The 22,283-nt window shown below is 32.7% G+C and overlaps 1 protein-coding gene across 1 annotated transcript in view; it reads right to left on the bottom strand.

The window, feature by feature from the left end:
* The window catches only part of sacs (sacsin molecular chaperone), a 45,057-nt gene extending 28,144 nt beyond the window's left edge, over positions 1–16,913 (bottom strand). The window contains exons 1-2 of the mRNA XM_056474360.1: positions 16,693–16,913; positions 12,025–12,175 (exon numbers count right to left, since the gene is read on the bottom strand). Of these exons, the coding sequence (XP_056330335.1) occupies positions 12,025–12,175; positions 16,693–16,715 (174 nt within the window). The 5' untranslated portion in view covers positions 16,716–16,913. The remainder of the gene's footprint in view (positions 1–12,024; positions 12,176–16,692) is intronic.
* Positions 16,914–22,283: the final 5,370 nt, after the last annotated feature.

Genomic DNA, 22,283 nt, shown 5'->3' with positions numbered 1-22,283 from the left:
GGAATAGTTCCAAAAAGCCAAATCAAAAAATTTCGACATCTCAGACTAAAGGCTGATTTATATTTCAGCATCAAATGAACGCATATGGTCCGCCGCAGCCTTCGCGAAGTTGCATAGCCAATGCTGCGGCTGATGTGCACCTCTCAAAAAATTTAAATACAAATCATAAGGATGCATAGTGCAAGCTCTGTGATTGCTCGGCTTGATAGTGGTGACGACTGTGGGTGGTGCTGAGAGTCATGAGCCAGATGGAGCGAGTGTTTACAAGTGTTGATTCCGTGAAGGAGCTCCAGATGGAAACTTCTGTTTTGTGTTTACCTTATGATTGAAGTTGTTGCACGTCCGCCGGTTCCCACCTCTGAATGAGCGAGTTTTAGCTACTTGTACATTAAGGCAGCATTCAGAAAAAAAACACTTATGAAGAAACTCCAGACAGAGGAACATAAAAACCTACTGCCAGCTAGCATTTCGGAAGTGTCAATCAGCATGCAGAAGTATAAAATGCACGACTACTCGCAAGGAAGGCACCGTGGCTCACACTGATCACTCGACGCAGAAGTATGAATCAGCCTTAACGTTGTGTTTTTTGTCATTTTTGAATAAATCACATGAGTCAGTAGCTGCTTTTCTACTATAGTTTGCTTGGTTGATACTGGTGATTCTGGTACATCATGGTACGATTACAAAGTGTTCTTGGCCCGCAATTCTAGGCACAGTTAAACATCTATAGACATCGCCACTCTGCTGCCTGACTATCAGTTTCTCCATAGTTGACCAAGCAGAAGCATTTATTTTATTTTTAGTTATTCTATGAAGTAAATATCCCCAAAAATATTGTCGTTGATTGATCATTGTCTACAGAACTGATTACATTACCCTTGCCATTACCAAGGCAATGACTGACGCATTTGTATTACATTCAATGTGAAAAATTACCACCAAAAAACAGTATTACCATCACTGTGGAAAATGAAACCATTTCTATGCTGACTGGCCAGGATCGGCTTAGAATGGACCAGTTATGCAAACAGAATCATTCAGCCAGATAGTGAAAATGATTCAACCATCCATTCATAAGAACAGTCACTAAATTTGTTTCTAAACAAATCAGCATTTTTGAATGAAGAATTTGAATGAATGTTTTAACAAATCACTCATTAAGACAGGGACTGGCTTCCACCTACTGGTAGTTTTAATTCCTATTTGTCTAAACAAGCCAAGATACCAGCTACATACTTAATCAGCTACATACATACATGTTTTTATAACTTTTATAAAAAAAAAAAAAACTACTAAAATATCTATTTTATTTCATCAATGTCATAATGTCACTTTAGGTTAATATGGCTGAAAAGGTGTAAAAACATTTAGTTCAAACTGATTATGAGAAATAGGCATATTTGACTGGCATACATTAATGTCCACATGAGCCGGAAGTTGCAGACGTTTTTTTTTTTTTTTTAAATGATGATGACATAAGATGACATATTTCCAACTAAAATGGAATTGTGAAATAACTGACATCATTAGAAAAGGACTGCCATTCCAGAGCAAATGTGATCAGATCTGAGCTAAAAGATAACTTAAACATTTTTTTAGTGGATCAATTTGCACACATTAAATGTTTACCTTAATACTAAAAAGTTGCACTAGCAAAAAATAAAAAATAAAAAACACAAAGTAAATTTTTATTTCATGCAAAATATTTAACATTTTGACATTTTGAAGCAGGTTCATGAACCCAGAAGCAACATTACGCAAGAAAAAAAAAAAACCCACTGGGATATCAATTACTCCTTGCTCAATCCTTTCTTATCCTCAGTCAATTATTTTCTTTTGCCTGCAAAGCACCTCTGTAAAATCCAATGAGTTGTCCACATGGCTTACCCATAATTCACTGAGATATACCACAGTTTCTGGTTTAAGATATTGATTATTCAAGGCTGAGATTGCGTCCAGTTCAGATTGAGACTGCTGTCTTTAGCGATTCAAAGTGGAATCAGCTTCTGCTAACACACACCGATCAGCACTTCTCCTAACACACACTGATCAAGCACATAAAGAGGCCAAATGAAAAGTCTAACTGGAATGTCACAGCCTGAAGATTCTTGAGTAAAATTATCCTGTTTCAGTACATTTAGATAATTAGACAGCTTACACAAAATTTTACGCCATTTTAGCAATATCCTGCAGTAATAACATGTATTGAGGTATATATACGCAACCTTTGTGAACGAGACAATATGAATGAGAAATGTGTTAAAGCAGTGTATAATTATTATAGTGAATCATTTTGTTAACTCAAAAGGTTTATGTTTATGTTTATGTATATGCTCTCCACAACATAAAGATTAAAGGTAAATTTTTAAGGAAAGCCTTTAAAGTTAAATGAGCAAAACTGATAAAATTATTAAAATGTGACTATTAATTAATAGTTCATAGAATCAACGGCTAACTGTTAAGCCTGCTAACTAACTACAAACTAATTAAAATACAAATAAAAGTAACAAAATGAATGCATCACTTAAATATATATTAATTTGCATATACAATATTTACATATTCTAAAAAGACAAAACCTAAAGTAATTATACCGTCGTCTAGTCAGTTGTAATTTTATAAATGCAATTAAAAGTGTCTACTTTAATGTTTCAATTAAATAAAATGTCAAAACATGCTTTAAAAATAAACAATACATTTAAAAAAATAGCAGTCCAAAATTTAATTAACCATTACATCTTTATGGAAGCATAAAAATATCTAGCCAAAATTTGTTTATTTCCTCACTATGTTCAGATGAGTGTGTTATATGGTTTTAGTCCTGAATATGCAGTTTGAGGTTATTCATTATCAAACTGACAATCTGTGACATAATCAAAAGGCTCCCGAGGGCCATGTGGTGTTGCGGTATAGGGAGTTTATTGCTCTTAAATATTTCATATTTATTCTTTTTTACAAGAACATTATTAAAGCTAATTTAATGCTACTTAAAAATGAAACAAACATTGCGATCCCAATATTCTCTCTCTTTCTGACAAAAATGTCATTTAGTGTAACAATCTATTGTCATTTAGCTAAACATTTCAAACAGCAATTTGCAAAAAAAAAAAAAAAAGATTAACAATTTACAGATATAATTTATGTTGTGTATTAAAATAATACAGTTGCAAAAAAAATATTTATGGAAATTAATAAAACTGAAGCTTTTCATAATTTTCTGAATTTATTATTTTTTATTATTATTAAACTATTAAAGAATACAACTGCAAAATTTCAGAAAAAAATGTTGTCTATGTTTATGCGAATATGAATCCGCTTATTTTAACCTGTGCTTATTAAAATATAAAAAGGACATTGTCACAAGGGGGGAGAATGTGTTTACGAGCATCACCTGTTCGCACACCGGTCTCGAGTCTCACTGAGCAGAAGCATAAAAGGAGAAGTGATGACAGAGGAAGACAAAAAAGGACCAGGCCGGTAGATTGTGCTTTGTTTTTAGTTTCTGTTAAGGTGGCAGCCGGGGCTGATGCTGTCCGATTATTTTATGTTTATATTCATAGTTAAAAATTATACAAACTCGTAGGTTCTCTGCCACATTCTTCCCAATGGCAAGGGAGCCATCAACAATATGCATGTCAATATGAAACCTCTTATTTTAACCTGTGCTTATTAAAATATAAAAAGGACATTGTCACAAGGGGAGAGCATGTGTTAACGAGCATCACCTGTTCGCTCACCGGTCTCAAGTCTCATGGAGCAGAAGCATGAAAGGGGGAGTGATGATAAAAGAAGACGAGTAAGAACCAGGCCTGGAGATTGTGTCTTGTTTTTAGTTTTTGTTAAGGTGGCAGCCGGCCATGGGTGCTGTTGCCGTCCGTTTGTTTTATGTTTTATTTTTTTATTGGTTTTATTTTTATAGTTAAAAATTATTTAAATTTGTAGGTTCCTTGATCTTTCTGACATGGAAAAACAATTGTATTCTTCATTCTCCCTCAAAGGGGAGATATCTTTTTTTTACTCAATGTTATCCAATGAAGGGTGTTCTTCCTTTACCTCCTTAAAAGTTATATGGGAGAAAGACTGTGGAACAAATTTTAGTGAAGAAGAATGGCTTTCTATCTGCTCTGGCATATTTTTTCAAAGGGGCCACAATATCAAACCATGAGCAAAATTTTAAATTCTTTTACAGAACTTATTTAACGCCAGTTCATTTAAAAATAAGATATTCCCTAATGTTTCTCAGTGTTGTTTTAAGTGCAAATCCAATGTTGGTACTGTGATGCATGTATTCTGGGACTGTGACATAATTAAGACATACTGGAAAGAAATTCACAAATTAGTTCAGAAGATTATAGGTAAACCTTTTGCTCTTTCTCCAGCTGTTTACCTTCTGAATTGTAAAACTGCTCTACAACTTAGTCATGGACTAGAATCTGTGTTACACTTTTGTACATATCTTGCAAGAAAATGTATTCTTTTGCTGTGGTCCTCTCCTAACATTCCTTCTGTCAATATGTGGATAAATCAGGTTGCCATTTTCTTACCCTTGGAAAAACTGACTTATGACTTGCGTCAGAAATCTGATGATTTCTGGCATATCTGGAATCCTCTATGGGAGTTTTTGGAGAATGTATCTTGATTTTTATTTCATTTTTATTTTAATTTATAAATTTTTTGTTAATTTTACCCTTCACAAAAGACTTGAATTATTAGCAGATGGACAATTGTATAATAGATTGTTATATTATTGTATATGATGACATAAGACACCTATACCACTGTTCTGTCATTGTAAATCTTTAAATAAAAATTAAATTTGTAGGTTCTCCACCGCCTTCTTCCCAATTGGCCAGAGACCCATCAACCATAATTTTATTAATATTTATAATATTTTTATTAATATTAATTAATATTTTACTTCCATACAAAAACATCATGTTTACAAATACATAGTGGTTTGAATGACAGTGGAAAAATATAAGATTTAATATTAAAATGTATTTATATTTTGGAGCTGAAATGTTATACTTAAAGGGAAAGTTCAGCCAAAAAGGAAAAGGTGGTATTTAACTTTTTTCTTTCTTCTGTTGAACAGGAAAAGCAATAAATTCTGAAGAATGTTGAAGAAATTGTCATTGACAACCATATTAGAATCAAAAAACACACTATGGAAGTCAATGGATGTTTTTTTTGTGAAAATATTCAGAATATCTTCCTTTGTGTTCAACAGAAGAATTATTACAAACAGGTTTGCAACAGGTGGAGGGTAAATGATTATAGAATTTATTTATTCATTGTTTTGGAGGGTGTCCCTTTTAATAGAGTCTTATTAAATGTAATCGAACGATTTTTGTTCTAAATATGACCGACATTTTTTTATGGTATATGTAAACTATTGTTAGCCTGGATTACACTATATACTGGGTAGACTGAATGATATACTGGGTTGCTCACAAAAAAAAAGCCAGTTTTAAATTAAAAGTTGCATTACACTTATTTTCTGATTACTGAAACCCCCCATTTTTGTCTCTAAAAGTTCATCTTACAGCTCATCCTCCTTGAATGATTATTGGGGGGGGGAAAGGCCTGAGGGAAGAAACCAACTTGTCATGGCACATCCACAGAGAATTACCACACGCAAAAGCATTCCCAAACTTATGAGAGACGCTGGACCGATGCCAGTATTAGCGATCACAGTTTATGGTCACACATAATCAGACTGTACATCTCAGCTAACCCATAACACTGGTACAGTTCTACCACGGATGGTCTGGTCCTCTGGGGCTGTGTGAATGTTAGCTGAGATCTGAGAGCTGTCTTTCTCCAGGCTATTTTCTGAGTCTGACATACTTAGTGTAGAGGAATAATCTCCCACCTGCTCCCGTCACTCAGGGACGCTTCCCGCTTAAAGCTAAAGGAAAGGCTCTAAGGCCTGACCTGGTCATAGAGAAAATAAATGTTATTTTACACATGCTATTTTACCCCTAAGCATATTTGGCATGTGCATAAAACTGCTGTTTTAATTTACTAGAGAACAAAAATCTTGTTCGTGTTTTCTTTTCAACATTTTACTATATCTTTGAAACCAAAGAGGAAATTTAATTAAACAGTTGGATGTTTGTTTGTTTTTGAACAAATGCACTCAATGCAATGAAATAAAAATACTGCTGCATAAATGAGTTACATTAGCCCCTTTCAAACACTGATACCAGTAAATATCTGGAAAGTTTGCGGAAAGACTTTACCGGTAAGTTAAAAAAAGTGCTGTTCACACAGGCAAAGACGTTACGGAATTTTTAGAAAAGACCATTCACACATCCATTCCAAAATACAGGTAAAATCTGACATCATTAAACAGAAATGACCTCGGCTGTGCTTGTATTTGTAAACATTTGACTACATTACAAACTCTGTGAATGGATAAGTATTGTGAACAACTTCGATGGAAACATATGGAGGAACACTTTCGTATGTTGAGATGTTCATAATATGTATGTGTGCTGGCGCTTTGTTTTATTTTGGCTAGAATAAGAGTGGTTTTAAATTTTTTATAACCCATTATGAGGTCAATATTATTAGTCCATTTAAACTATATTTTTTTCAATAGTCTACAGAGAAACCATCATTATACAATAGCTTGCCTAATTACCCTAACCTGCCTAGTTAACCTAATTAACCTAGTTAAGCCTTTAAATGTCACTTTAAGCTGTATAGAAGCATCTTGAAAAATATCTTGTCAAATATTATGTTCTGTCATCATGGCAAAGATAAAATAAATCAGTTATTAGAAATAAGTTATAAAAACTATTATGTTTAGAAATGTGTTGAAAAAAAAAATCTCTCCAATTAACAGAAATTGGGAAAAAAAATAAACAGGGGGGCTAATAATTCTGACTTCAACTTTGTGTGTGTGTGTGTGTGTGTGTGCGTGTGTGTGTGTGTGCGTGTGCGTGTATATATATATATATATATATATATATATATATATATATATATATATATATATATATATATATATATATATATATATATATATATATATATATATATATATATGCGCAAACATTTAATAAAGAAAATCATTTTCAAAAAAGCAGCGACTGATATAAAGAAGTATGCTACATTTCTTAAAGAATGACTTTAAAGCATCAAACCCTGAGTGGAATAATCAGGAGATGGATCCGGGCCGAGCAGTAGCCTCACTTTAATATAAAGATATTTATATTTTACAACACAAGTGTCAAAGGGAAAGCAGCTATTTGCGTCGGTTTCGAAAGCAAATTAAAAATCCCGCCGCTTGTGCATGCATGGGTCTGTGTAGCCATTATTTTAAACTTAACATACTGACGTTAAGCACATTTTGAATGTTATAGTTAGTCTGCAATGCATTAAATTTTTTCCTTGCAAGCAACAATTGGCAGTAAGCGCATATTCTCTCTCTCACGTGCGCATGCACAATTTAAATGTTATGAGACTAATATTTAATTTAACGTTAACTGGCCTAATTAATGGCCTATATTTTAAAATCTGCATTTTCCAGTCAGCCTTCTCTCTTGCTTTGTTGCAAGCCATAGTTTTTGATTATTGTTTAAATTAGCCTATTATATTTTTGAACTCTAAAACCAAACAGGGCTCACTCGCTGTGAACATAGCTGTGTTTCAGAGCTCTTTCATTGTAGTTGCCATGGTAGCACACAACATAATCAATGCATCTATGCTCGACCTTCAGGGTTTCAAATAATCTGCGATCTAATAATCTTCAACTTGCTGTTATGGAACCAATTTAAGCGTGAACGTTTAGTTCGGCTCATTGAAGTCAGGTTTTTGACTTTAATCCCCGCTTTTCTAAATTACTTTTATGAAACAGCCCAATGGAATAAAGGCAACCCAGGCTCATTAGAAATATGTGCCCAGGGCTACATTTTTGAGAACCGACAAATATGTACTCTGGACTACTTTTTTTGCAGTCGTTTTCATAAATCCACTATAGGGCATGTGTACATTTTTGACACGTTTACGTTACATCTCAAATACGCTGTCACATAAATCCACCAGAGGTCGCTGTGTACATTTCTGCGCATAATAACGTCCTACTAACTGACTTGTTTTCAAAAAGGAAACCTAAAAGCGAAAAGCCATTACTGCTACTTGCATCTTCAGAGACCTCACGCTGCTTTTTTGGGTTTCATTTCATTTCATTTCCTTATTTCTGGAACAATTCTTCATCAGACTCGAACTCCAGTCTGCTCTGCTCCGCCGGGTAAAGCTGCCTTTCCACTGCACATGACAAATGACGAGCAACAGACCGGAAGTCATTCATTTTCAATAGAGAGTAGTCCGGAAGCTGCATGAAGTATGCGGAAAATTCGGATCCGATTTGAGTTGCGGATACGTGGAAATATTTGAACTCACATGAACCGGCCACCCAGATGTGATGTATTCCAATGTTGTACAAACAGGTCCATGCACACGAGATGAGAAATAGTAGTTTTTTTTTTGTTAATCAGATAAAAAAAAGTCTATATTAAAAACACATTTCTAAATGAGTAATAAAAAATATTCTTGTTTTATTCTTTTATTTATTTTATTAAATTTTTTATTTTACTCTTGTCTCAACATTCCCTTGAAATTTTTTAGCGGTCTATGAGTTTTAGCATTCATTTATTAATTAATTCATTCAACCGTGATAAACGCACAGAGAATAAAGGCTCTTGCTTTTGCACTCCTTTATTTCAGACTCCCCATTGTGCACGACAAAACTGAAAATTCTGTGCAACTGCCACAAGGGGGTGCATTACGACAGTCGTGTCTGAATGTCATGTGCAGTGGAAAGGCAACTTAAGCCTAGCACCATTTGCAGTGAACTACGGAGTAAACCAGTCATGCAAAAAAAAAAAGCCATTTAAGCGGAGGTAAGCAGTCAGCAGTACCGACCCGTAGAGTTTATCTTACAGATAAAATGCAGCTATTTGTACCTGCAAGGACATATTTCTCAGTTCTCAAAAGTGTACACCAATGCACATTTTCACACTCACATTTTCATGAGCCTATGTTGAATAAAGGAGGGTAGTTATTTAGAGGTTCTACATAAAGAATTAAGTAATTTTTGAGTAAATTATGGACATTAAGTACAGACATTAAGACGGACTATTAAGTAAACTCCAGCCAGCAAACTACTGCAATGCATTCATTTGATTTTGAGATGATCACATAAAAATCTGTCAATAACCCTGCATAGACCTACACTAAGCCAGATAAATTGGAAAATGGCAGTTTCATCGAAAAACGCACTAAAACCAACTGGAATTGTTTTCAATCATTAACCAAAATCTGGTCATTTACACTAAAAATGAAAACGCTGTACAGCATATTCGTTATTTACTTTTCTACTCTTTGAAATAGAGCTGCACAATATTGGGAAAAAAACTGACATTGCGATATTTTGTTTTTATATGATATATATTGCGATATAGAGTATTATTTGACCAGATAAAATGATTAGGTATATTTAAAAAGAATTCATAATTTTGGATACAATGGGATGATTTTGTAAGGGAGTGCATACTCAAAGAAATATAATAAATCAAATCACAAACATTGAGAAATACAATACAATAACGATACAGTGCAAATATTATATACAGTGCTTTATGATTTACTGGAAGTCTAGCAGTGTTCAGATACACAAATTTAATAATCCAATGTAAAATAACACGGCATACTGTTCATCGTGTGTATATATATATATATATATATATATATATATATATATATATATATATATATATATATATATATATATATATATATATATATATATATATATATATATATATATATATACATATATGTATATATACATATATATATATATATATATATACACACATACATACATAAATACATACATACATACATACGTACACATATATATATATATATATATATATATATATATATATATATATATATATATATATATATATATATATATATATATATATATATATACACACACATACATACATACACATATAATTAATCTTCCTTCAAGTATGTAAAAAAAAATTATTCCTTGTGCGTGAATACTTTAAACTGACTTAAAATATAAACAGTGATAAATGATAAAATAAACAATGATAAAAACTAGGGATGCTCTGATTATGATTTTTGAGGCCTTGCTATTGTGATCAACCGATACAGAGTACCGATTCTGATGCTTCATGCTAATACATACTTAAGTGGAGATCTCGCCTTACCTAAGAGAATCAATAAAGAATATTGCTTATAATACCCTTAAATGTGCCTCTTATAACCATTTAGTGTGGGCATGTCATGGTCAGAAGCAGCTTTATAGAACAAAATAGATACAACAGATTTTAAAAAAATAGTAAGAAAAATGATTGGCAATGCAATTTTGAAAACATAGCAAATGACGGAATAATCTTTAAACATGTCTCACTGAAGAAGATGTTTGGAGAAGTTAAAATGCACACATATAAATATATGAGTGGTCATACAGTTGGTGTAGACACTAGTCACAGCAGTTAAAAACACTGGATACACAATGGTTGCAACAAAGAGCCCATCACTAGCGCGAGTTGTGCAAATAAACTGTATAAACAAAGGGTCGCTCCAAATCTGTATATATTTTAGCTGCTGTGTTGGGAGCCATTCATTCATTCATATATATTCTTTTCGGCTTAGTCCCTTTATTAATCCGGGGTCGCACCGCGGAATGAACCGCCGACATATCCAGCATATGTTTTACGCAGCGGATGCCGTTCCAGCCGCAACACATCTCTGGGAAACATCCATACACACTCACTCGCACTCATACACTATGGACAATTTAGCCTTCCCAATTAACCTATACCTCATGTCTTTGGACTGTGGGGGAAACCAGAGCACCCGGAGGAAACCCACGCGAACACAGGGAGAACATGCAAACTCCACACAGAAATGCCAACTGACCCAGCCGAGGCTCGAACCAGCGACCTTCTTGCTGTGTACATGCGGTACAGGTGAATTGGGAAGGCTAAATTGTCCGTAGTGAATGAGTGCAAGTGAGTGTGTATGGATGTTTAACAGAGATGGGTTGCGGCTGCAAGTGCATCCGCTGCGTAAAACATGTGCTGGGAAAGTTGGCGGTTCATTTCACTGTGGCAACCCCGGATTAATAAAGGGACTAAGCTGAAAAGAAAATGAATGAATGAATGAATGAATGAATGAAAATATAGTATGGAAGTATACGATTTCGGACGCAGCCAATATGTTGTGCAGTCCTATTGTCCACTATTTTAGCTGGATTGATCACGTGACAAAAAAAAAAAAGGTGTCGTAGTTTTTGAAAGCCTCCATTTTCTCAGACCAAATTGCAACTGAAATTAATCCCCTTTGGAAAGCGGTTTCAAATAGATACATTTTCGTCCTTTAAAAACAGTCTCAGTCACAAAGCACCAGTCTCAAAACGGAGATAAAAATACATTTTTTAATTACAAATAATATTACAATAAAAAGTGATTCATGCATGAAAATAATTACTAATCACCTTTTAAACAGAACATGTAAAATATTAGCAAACCCTATGCTCCTTAATTTTTGTTTCAAGTTTCATCTCAAATAGACATTTCCCTGAATCCAAAAGTAAAAACTACAAACTTAGAGAAATTAGATTTATTACATTTATAAATATAAGTGCAAATTTGATTGTGTGTGTAACGGAAAGATTGAAAGATTTGCTGTGGACTTGGTTGTATAAACTGCTGTGTATAAACTGCAAAACACTGGAAACTATCATGAGCTCTTACCCAGGGCTGCACACAGATTACAACACAATAGAGCACTTTTAAACAGTCTGACCTTGGCCCAGTGTCTAAATCCGTCTCTTTGGCTGCTTTTTAAACCTGTGTATTTTGGATGTTGATTGTGGTCACATGCTGCAACGTGAGGTGTTGGTCTTCATTTGACCATTGTTGGACTTTTTAATGTGATTGAAACCTAAATAGAGTGTTTCCAACTTACAATTTTTCCATTGTGGAACAGCTGCTGCTGAGACACAGGATAGTCTGTTTCTTCATAAATCAGGGTCTTGATGGACCTGATTATGGTAGACGAAGGGACCTGGAAGACCCTCCTGCCGAGACAGTCATGACTGACTATCACCCATGGCAACCTAAAATCGTGAAGTAAAAAAAGATTGTTACTAATAACTATTTTATTGACTATATCAGGCTTGAATTTTTAAAAGCCTAAAAAAACATACTGAAGCCATAATTTACAAAAAAAAATAAAAATACTTACGGAAAATATAGAAAGAAATATATTTTCTTGTTTGTGTTGTAGTTCAATAAAAATTTGCAAATGCTTAAATTTGTGTAAAAAAATCTGTAAATGGTAATAGTAATTTTTTCCATAATCAATGAACTTTTGGGATTTAATTATGTATTATGTTAATTTGAAATAGCAAGTTTATGTAAAAGAAATTGATTTTGTTTCACTCAGTCGCTGTTTAAAATAATAATAATAGTAATAATAATAATAATAATAATAATAATAATAATAATAATAATAATAATAATAATAATAATAATGTTATGTCACAACTAACCCGTAATGTGAAAATTGTGAATAATAAATGCTTATTTATATGTAAATTAGGGATGCTCCGATCAGGATTTTTATATACAGAACACAGATTCTGATGCTTCAAGCTTAATAATGCAAAAGAACATGTTCCCTTTAAGTATGACACTTAAGTGGAGATCTCTCCTTAACTAAGAGAATAAATGATGTTCCATATAATCCCTTAAACATGTCTCTTATCAGACCTCTTAGTTTTTCGCGATTCCTGAATCTAATACAAAATCAACAAAATGTCAAATTTTCACGATCCTGCAAAGTTCTTAATTAAAATGTAAATAATCTCATAAAACATTAAATTCCAAATAATATAATCAAAATATATTTATTTCAGTTTGCAATTAATTGTTTTACATACGCAGTGCATGTGATGCATTTGAGTGTCTCTAGAAAAATGACCTCACCTGCGCACAATCATTACATTACATAGAGGGGGGGGGGGGTCGCAGTAAGTAGACATGGATGAAGCGCGAGTGATTTTCATGTGAAGTCAATGCAAAGATGCGATTAAACATCCTATGGCGCAAATTGAGCATTTTGTGTGTTTTACGCGCTTCAGACTGCAAAAAAAGTGTGAGCAAACATCTAACAAATGGAGCAATGGAACAGACAGAAAAGCAAGCAGCTTACAACTATGGAGATCTGTTGAAGGATGACAGCTGCCAGACTTGACCGAAATGAAAGACATTATTTGTGCTTTACACGTATGGCTGGAATTATGGTGTTTATGAAATTGATAAATGATTTCGTTCTCTTTCCCTGCAGTTAACGAGAGAAAAACAAAACGCTTCCCTGTGATGAGTTTAACGGCTATCTGTGTTTTAGGTGTATTACAGTAGGGGAAGTTCTAATGCATTTTCTGAGTGAGGTACATGATATCAGATGCTCCGGGGAGCGTTTTAGATCTTGTCTTGACAAGAGACCAAAATAAAGAAGCTTTATTTTTATGATTTGTGTCCTAAAATGTTTTTAATATATATTTTAATTGCAAAATTGTCCGCAAATTTCTGGGAATTATTACCACAAAATCAGTCATTTTTAACGTGAAAAATCACCAAAAATAATTAGCAAAAAACTATAACTGGGGTCTGTCTTATAACCGTTTAATATGGACATGTCATGGTCTGAAGCAGCTTTATGTAAAATAATAGATAAATTAGTTAAAAACACAGAAATTTTAGTTTTATATGTAAAAAGGCCTAAATACATGCAAGGCCATTCCAGTATTTTGCTCTCCAAGCATGTCTGTGACCGCAGCTCCTATGCTCCAGACAGCATCACAGCAGCTCAATCTCTCAATGAGAGATCAGGATGTGCACTTGAGATATCTTTACTGTGCTATTCATCTAACCTAACAAATGTAAAACTTAGAACATCACCGTGCCTCTCGCAAACCGTTCTCTTGCTAATTCACTTTCATCTCTATGATTTCCGTTTTTTTTTATCTAATTCAAAACATCTGCGATTGGCAAGTACCGATGATAAAATGTGATTATCGGCTGATACCAATCTCCAGCCGATCAATCGGAGCATCCATATTTAATTTATAGCTTTTATCGAAAAATTATTTCTAACAAATTACCCCAAATATTTTTAACATAGACATACCAGCAAAAACGCAACCGATTATTTATAATTCATAAACTATGAATTCAAATGCGTGTGTGTATATATATATATATATATATATATATATATATATATATATATATATATATATATATATATATATATATACACATACATACACATACTGTACACAGGTAAAGTCAGAATTGTTTGCCCCCAATGATTTTTTTTTTTTTAAATATTTGTTTAACAGAGCAAGGAAATTTTCACAGTATGCCTGATAATATTTTTTCTTCTGGAGAAAGTCTTATTTGTTTTATTTCGGCTAGAATAAAAGCAGTTTTTAAATTTTTAAAATCCATTATAAGGTCAATATTATTAGCCTCTATAAGCTCTTTTTTTTTTCAATAGTCTACAGAACAAACCATCGTAATACAATAACTTGCCTAATTACCCTAACCTGCCTAGTTATCCTAATTAACTTAGTTAAGCCTTTAAATGTCACTTTGAGCTGTATAGAAGTGTCTTGTAAAATATAGTAAAATATTATTTAATATGAAAATATTATTTAATATGATTTATTAGCGACCGCGACAATCTCTTTAAAAGAACGACTCACAAAGTGAAATTTTACGTTACTTTGGATTGTTACCTGATAAGACTGAAAAAAAATATATAAATATATATGAAAAACCTAAAATAGCAACAGGAAACATTAATAACTATTTTTGAGCACTTCATTTTGTCCTAATCTTTTGTAACAAATCTCATTCTGTATAATTTGTATCTTTAGTTTAATGTATTTTTGTTGGTCAGTTATCTACAATAATAAACAAAAACAATGAATACATTTTAGATATAGTGGGGTGCAAATAATACTATTTGGCTTTAAGGGAATTCTGAACTACATTCAAGTAGGCCTATTATAACATAAAATATAGTATTTCTGACAATTATTTATATAGTATTAAGTATTGTATTTAAGTATTGTACAGTATAAAGTTTTTCTTTATAATTTGAGTTATAAATTACAGTATCGCAATACTACTTGGTATCATGATACTTCAGCTGCTATAATATCGTAAGATTAATAAATGGTATCGCGACAACCCTAATATATATTACAGTAATAAAACTCATAAAGTCAATATTAATGTCACAATGCAAAGCTCTGAAAACATGCTTCATTTCCTAAATTATTCTCAAACATAAAAAGTAAAGTTAATAATATATAAACTAAAAATTACTTGATTATAAATTAATGATGAGTTAAGGCGTGCGCTTAACTACTCATGAACTCCTGTGATCAAACTGTTCATGCTGATGTTGACAAAACATTTTTCTATTGTTTTTTATTGTAATGCACTAGAAGGATGTACATAAGGTAGTTCATGAGTAGTTAGGAAAGGCTAAATTATGATGTGCCCCTCCAAGTAAAGTCATGATATAATTATACATTAACATATAATGAGTTTATAATGGGTAAATTAAGCAAAAACTAATGTGGTAATTAATACAAAAGTAACAAACAATCATGTACTAACAAGTAATTAAGGTAGCCGTTATTCACACATGAACTTATGTGACTCATGTTGTAGTTGAAGTTAGTTCATGATTAGTGCATGCATTGATTATTCATTAGTTCATAATAAAGTAATGCTTAGTTTACATATTAACATATCATTATTTGTACTGTTATTGTAAAGTGTTACCAAATAAAGTTTACATCTGAGCATCTTCTTCTTCATCATCATTACAATAATGACAAAAAATGACACATTTTCAACATTTGTTTACACACCAGTTAAATTCTTATTTTTAATCAGTCTCTCACTTAAGACCAAGTGGTTCTGAAAAACAACAGCAAATGACAAAGATCCCTTTATTTATGTTCTTTCAAGAAACTCTCTGTCTTGTAAGATGCTTGTTTTTCTCTCTGCTTGTCTCTGGTGATGCTTCATGCTCAACAAACCCCGTAACAGAAATGCACAGCTCCTGCTACGTCACCTCTGCAGTTAAAAATCAAATTACACCTATTAGGGGCTATCGAGTTTGAGCTGTATCCAAATGCACACATCAATCTGTCTTCTAAAAAGCCTGTGTTTTTAGAGAGATACGCATTTTGAAGTTGCTGAGCTTAAGACACTGATTTAGTCTACTCATGATTTTACTAATAAACGTGTGACATATAGGGTTACCTCTATTGTTAGATCTTGACCTGTTGTCATTCAAGTCCCACTGAGGGTCATTGACTGTATACTAGGGTGGGGCATAATAAATAGTAGTACCATGCACACTATCTAGTGTCGAATCATATTATTAGACAGCAAACACAAATTTAACTGATTAAATATTGAACTGGATTTCTAATTGTTACTAAACGAACAACGTAGTAGGCTGTAGTTTAGTGAACGATCTCATTCTAGTCATAAACAAGAACGCACCGGTCACTAACTCAAACTAATTGGTCTTTAAACTCACCACGGGTCTTGTCCGGTTGCCATCTCTTTTCATCCAGACTGCGGCATTCATCGATCGCTCCGCATGCGCTGCTGTACCGTTATCTTCCGGAGAAAATCCTCTGCTTCGGGAATTCATTGATTTACTCCGACCCGTTTTGGTCCCAGCGTCGACCTATCATCCCATCATGTGCGGTGTAAGCTCCGTGTGGCCGTGTATTGCTGTCGGAACCTCCTCCTTCTCCTCCTCCTGCGGTTAATGAGCGCCTCCCGGGTTTAAGCCAGCGCTTTGGCCCACAAATGTCACGCTTCGTCGCAGTGTATTCTGGAGAAAATAAAGTATTATAATGTCACAAGTACAGCTTTCTCCATAATAAAGACGTATGAAGAGCGTTTCTATGAATGTTTGTGTGCTGCATGTGTTTTGTAGATGCGGATTTTTGAGTCTGACGGTCTGACCGAGCGCAAAGGAATATGGGAGGTGTAGTTTTATCTTGTATAGAGTGCTTGATTGACAGACCTAGCTTTCATTTTCAACACAGATAACAGAGTGCAGAAGACTTCTAAGTCATTCGATGAAACAAGTTTAAATGTGTTTAATAAATAAATAAATAAATAAAGTTTTTCAAATTTAAAAGAATGAATTGATTACAAAATTAGTTTTATAGCCTAATTAATTTTCATTTTTTATCTTTATAGTTTAACATTATTAGATTTTACACATTTTGCCAGACAGCTTTTAATCATTTTAATTGTAATAGCATAAATGCTTTTTGATTGTTTTAAAATAATAAATGGTTCAGTTCAGTGGTAACATTAATGGGCTATAAGTTATGCTAATATAGCCTATTAATGTTAACACTGCATTATACATCAATTATTACAATTATATACTTATATATTTATATATACACACACACTTATAGTTGAAGTCAGAATTATTAGCCCCCCTTTGAATTATTATTATTATTTTTTTATATTTCCCAAATGATGTTTAACAGAGCAAGAAAATTTTCACAGTATGTCTGGAAATATTTTTTCTTCTGGAGAAAGTCTTATTTGTTTTATTTCAGCTAGAATAAAAGCAGTTTTTAATTTTTAAAAAGCATTTTAAGGTCAATATTATTAGCCCCTTTAAGCTATATTTTTTTATAAACATTGTTATACTATAACTTCCCTAATTACCCTACCCTGTCTAGTTAACCTAATTAACCTAGTTAAGCCTTTAAATGTCACTTTAAGCTGTATAGAAGTGTCTTGAAAAATATCTAATAAATATTATTTACTGTCATTATGGCAAAGATAAAAGAAATCAATTATTAGAAATGAGTTATTAAAACTATTATGTTTAGAAATGTGTTGAAAACAAGAATTGGGGAAAAATAAACAGGGGGGCTTATAATTCAGGGGGCTATTAATTCTGACTTCAACTATCTATATATATATATATATATATATATATATATATATATATATATATATATATATATATATATATATATATATATATATATATATATATATATATATATATATATATATATTTAATATTGATTGACCAGAGATATGATATTGTGAAATTATGATTATGATAATAATGATCACATATTATATAACTCATCATATATCTCATTTTCCCAATGTAGTAATTATTAATTTGAAATATTGTTACTTTGTAACTTGGGTCTTAGATTCACTGGGTGATTAATGATCATAAAACAGTTTATATTAACAGTTTAGGCTACAAGTGCACGTGTATATACAACTGCACTTTTATAGCTAGAAATAAAATGTTGAATTCATGTAAAAATGTTACCATGCAGCATTATTTCTATAGTAAGGAGTTATTCAATGACGCAGTAATGGATACAACGATGACGTCATATGACCTCACTGCACCAGTATCCTTTACTAAACCTTGATAAAATGTTCTTTTTTAAAAGCAAACAAATGCCAACTAAACCGCAAACACTCGCTACAGTATGTCTGTAAGAATAGATTCATCCTTAGCTTGTAGCCATTTGTGAGGTTATATTATCATAAATAAAAACCTTACCTTTATGAGTAATTTAACGAGTAACTATTTCAGGCTACAACGCAAAGTGAAGCAAACTGCAGGAATGAAACAGAACAAATCCAAAATATGCCTGATCTCAGCATGTTTCCTCTGTATATCCACTGCTGCAGTAGGCAGGGACAGTCCGATCTGCAGAACTGGTCATGTTCTTCATCGCCTCATCAAGCTCCGCTTTAGCATGGGTTTTGTTTATGGCTCATGCAAGATCATTTAATGTCCAATGGCCAGAATTCACTGGGCTAATACTGACAGTGCTTTACGAGTCACCCTCTCATCACTGCATCAGCTGTTTGAGCAAACCTGCGCTCTTAAAGCTACAGCAACATTTTCTACAAGAATCTGTGAGTGAGGAATATATTTCTGTACAATTTGAACTTATTAAACTTATTAGTTTAAACTGTTTAATTTTGGTGGACTCTCTTGAAGATGAAATGAAAGGGAAAAAGAGAAGCAGATGCAAGAGCGAAATTCAGTTTTCAGTTACTCATCAGTTACTCACCCTTTACTTGTTTCAAACTTTTATGAGTATCCTTCTTCTGTTGAAAACAAATAGATAGATATTTAGAAAATTTCTGTAATCATTGACCTCCATAGTATTTTTTCTTTGTACTAGGAGGTCAAAAAAGGTTTTTAGCTTTCTTCACAATATCTTATTTTGTGTTTAACGGAAGAAAGAAACAGAAGAAAGGACTGAAATCACTCAAGAGTGAGCAAAAAGTCCATACATTTTTATTTTGAGTAATTCCTTTAAGACAGTGTTTCTCAACCACGTTCCTGGAGGAGGACCACTCTGCGTATTTTCCATGTCTGCTTAACCATGCACCTGATGCAGATCATCAGCTCATTAGCAGAGACCGAAAGACCTGTGATGGGTGTGACAGACAAAAGTGACATCCAAAACATGCAGTGCTGGTGGGCCTCCAGGAACGTGGTTGAGAAACACTGCTTTAAGCAATAATAATTAGCAATTTAATAATAGTCCAGTAGGTGGCGTCACAGACAGATAGAAAGAAATATCCCTGTTTATAAAGTGGAATAAGTCTCTTTGTTTCAATCTAACAAAGTCTCTTGTCTTCTTTATTTTGTCATCATGTTGTGGTGGTGCGTTTGGCTTTTGATTACCCTTACAAAAATTACTGTAGTTTAAAAAAAAAGAATACTGCAGTTTTTTTTTAAGAATACTGCAGTTTTAGTTAACTTCTGAAAAGTGCAGGTTTTTTTGGACACGAAAAAACTTATTTTAATATATTGCAGTATTACTGCAATACAACTGCCGTAATACAATCAACTGCAGAACATCTACTGCAATACAACTGAAGTACTACTACAGTACAACTGCAGTACAACTACTGCAATTTACTAAATTACTACTCTACAAATGCAGTACAACTACTGCAATAATACTGGAGTGATACTACTACTATAATGCAGTACAACTACTGCAATGGTACCAAAGTACTACAACTACTATAATGCGGTATTGCTACTGCAATACATGTTAAATAATTTATTGCACTTAGGTACATAAGTATTAAAAGAGCACTTTAGTTTTGTTATGTCTTGCAGTTTTGTAGATGTATTTTTGTAGTAAGTTATACTTCTGAAAAGTGCAATACAATATATTGTGGTAGTACTTCAACAATACAACTGAAGTACTGAAACCTCTTTGAAATTCATTGTACACAGAGCAGGAAAAGTAGTAGCTGTACTCCATTAGTATTACTTCAGTACTATTGCAGTAGATGAACTGCACTTGGTTGTATTGTAGTACTTCAGTTGTAATGCAGTAATTCTGCAATATATTTAAATAACACCGTTTTTTCATGTCCAAAAAAACTGTACTTCTCAGAAGTGAACTAAAACTGCAGTTTTCTTTTAAAAAACTACAGTAATTTTGTAAGGGCCCTCTCAGTTTATTTAATGCTACTTCAATTACTGCAGATTTTACTGCTGTTGAACTTTATTGCATTACAGTTGCTGTTCCTGTTCAGTTAACTGCAGTTATTTTTTATTATTTGTTTTTGCAAATAAACTCTTAAAATTCTAATTGAAAAAAACTCTTGAATCCAACAAAATATTCTTGGAAGACGTTGAAGAACAAACCCATTGGAACACAAGTGCAGTACAGTTCTTACCACTCTATTGGCATATTAAACTACAGCAGCACAAGTGTAGTAAAGACAGAGTATACTTGTTTTTACTGCAGTTTACTGCAACTCATACTGCTATTGAACTTTATTGTACTGTCTCTGAACTGTTTTTATACTTCATTGTATTGCAATTTAGCAATTTTACTTAATTTTATTGCAGTTATACTTCTATATACTGCTGTTATACTGCAGTTGTACTGCAGTTTTACTTCAGTTTACTGCAGTTATTTTTTGTAAGGGCAGAGACCAGCATTATTTGCTTACGATTGCAATACACTTTATTGACATCATTACCATACTAATCTCTTGTTTAGCTCAGCAAATAGCATTGTGTTTGTTTTTTGGTAAGTTCCATTGCAAAACCTATGTTAAAAATACTTTTAAAAAATGTGTTTGTCTTAATATATTAACAACAGCTTGAAGACTACACTGTTACTGTAACTTTACTGTAATCATTGTATTCTGTTACTTTTTGCTGACTTCCAGGATGGATCAAGACAAATTCACTTGGCTTCAATGCATTTTACCAAAAATCTACTATTTATAATGTTCGATTCAATTAATCTTTATTTTCATAACACTTTTACAATGTAGATTGTGTCAAAGCAGCTTAACAAGAGTAAATTGAAACTTTCAGTCCAGTTTTCAGAGTTGAAGTTCAGTTTAGTTCAGCTCAGTGTGTTTTAATTTTTACTGCTGAAGTCCAAACAGTGAAGAGCAAATCCATCGTAGAAAAAACCTCATCAAAAAAAAGAAAAATCCGAACATATGAATAACAAAAAAGTAGCAATAAAAAAACTTTTTAGTTGAAAAAAACTGTATTTTTACTCTTTTTGCACATTTGTTTTGACTTTGTTTTTGTTATTTTGCACCAAATATCATTGTCAAACCATTTAACTTTTATTTTTTCCAAAAATATCAAATCCTTTGTTCTGAATCCATAAATTACAAATAACTCAATGCAAATTGAGCAAACAGTAAACGTGTGTCTTGCACTAATGTGATTGGTGTGAAACCAGACATGACAAAAACTCGCATCAAATATTTTTTTTTCTTTCTTTCTTTTTCTTTCTTTCTTTCTTTCTTTCGGCTCAATGATGCTGCCTCTGAAAATTCTACATGAAATGATTGATATACATGAAACTTGAAAATTGTGAGAAACTTATTTATAGTCTGCTCTTCTGTGTCTCACTTTTTTTTTTTTTTTAGAATTTGCCATTACTGTGATTTAGGTTTTTAAAGTGTGTTTGATAAGGATTAAAGTTGAAATCAAATAATTTATGCATTTTCATGTATGTAGGATTCCTTTTTGAATAGCAGCCTACGCAGGTCAAATTGAATAATGAATATAACCAACATATAAAACATTGTGTACATTTCACAACA

The sequence above is a fragment of the Danio aesculapii genome, chromosome 15, assembly GCF_903798145.1.
Source record: "Danio aesculapii chromosome 15, fDanAes4.1, whole genome shotgun sequence".
NCBI classification, from domain to species: domain Eukaryota; kingdom Metazoa; phylum Chordata; class Actinopteri; order Cypriniformes; family Danionidae; genus Danio; species Danio aesculapii.
This window is presented reverse-complemented; position numbering and strand designations above follow the sequence as displayed.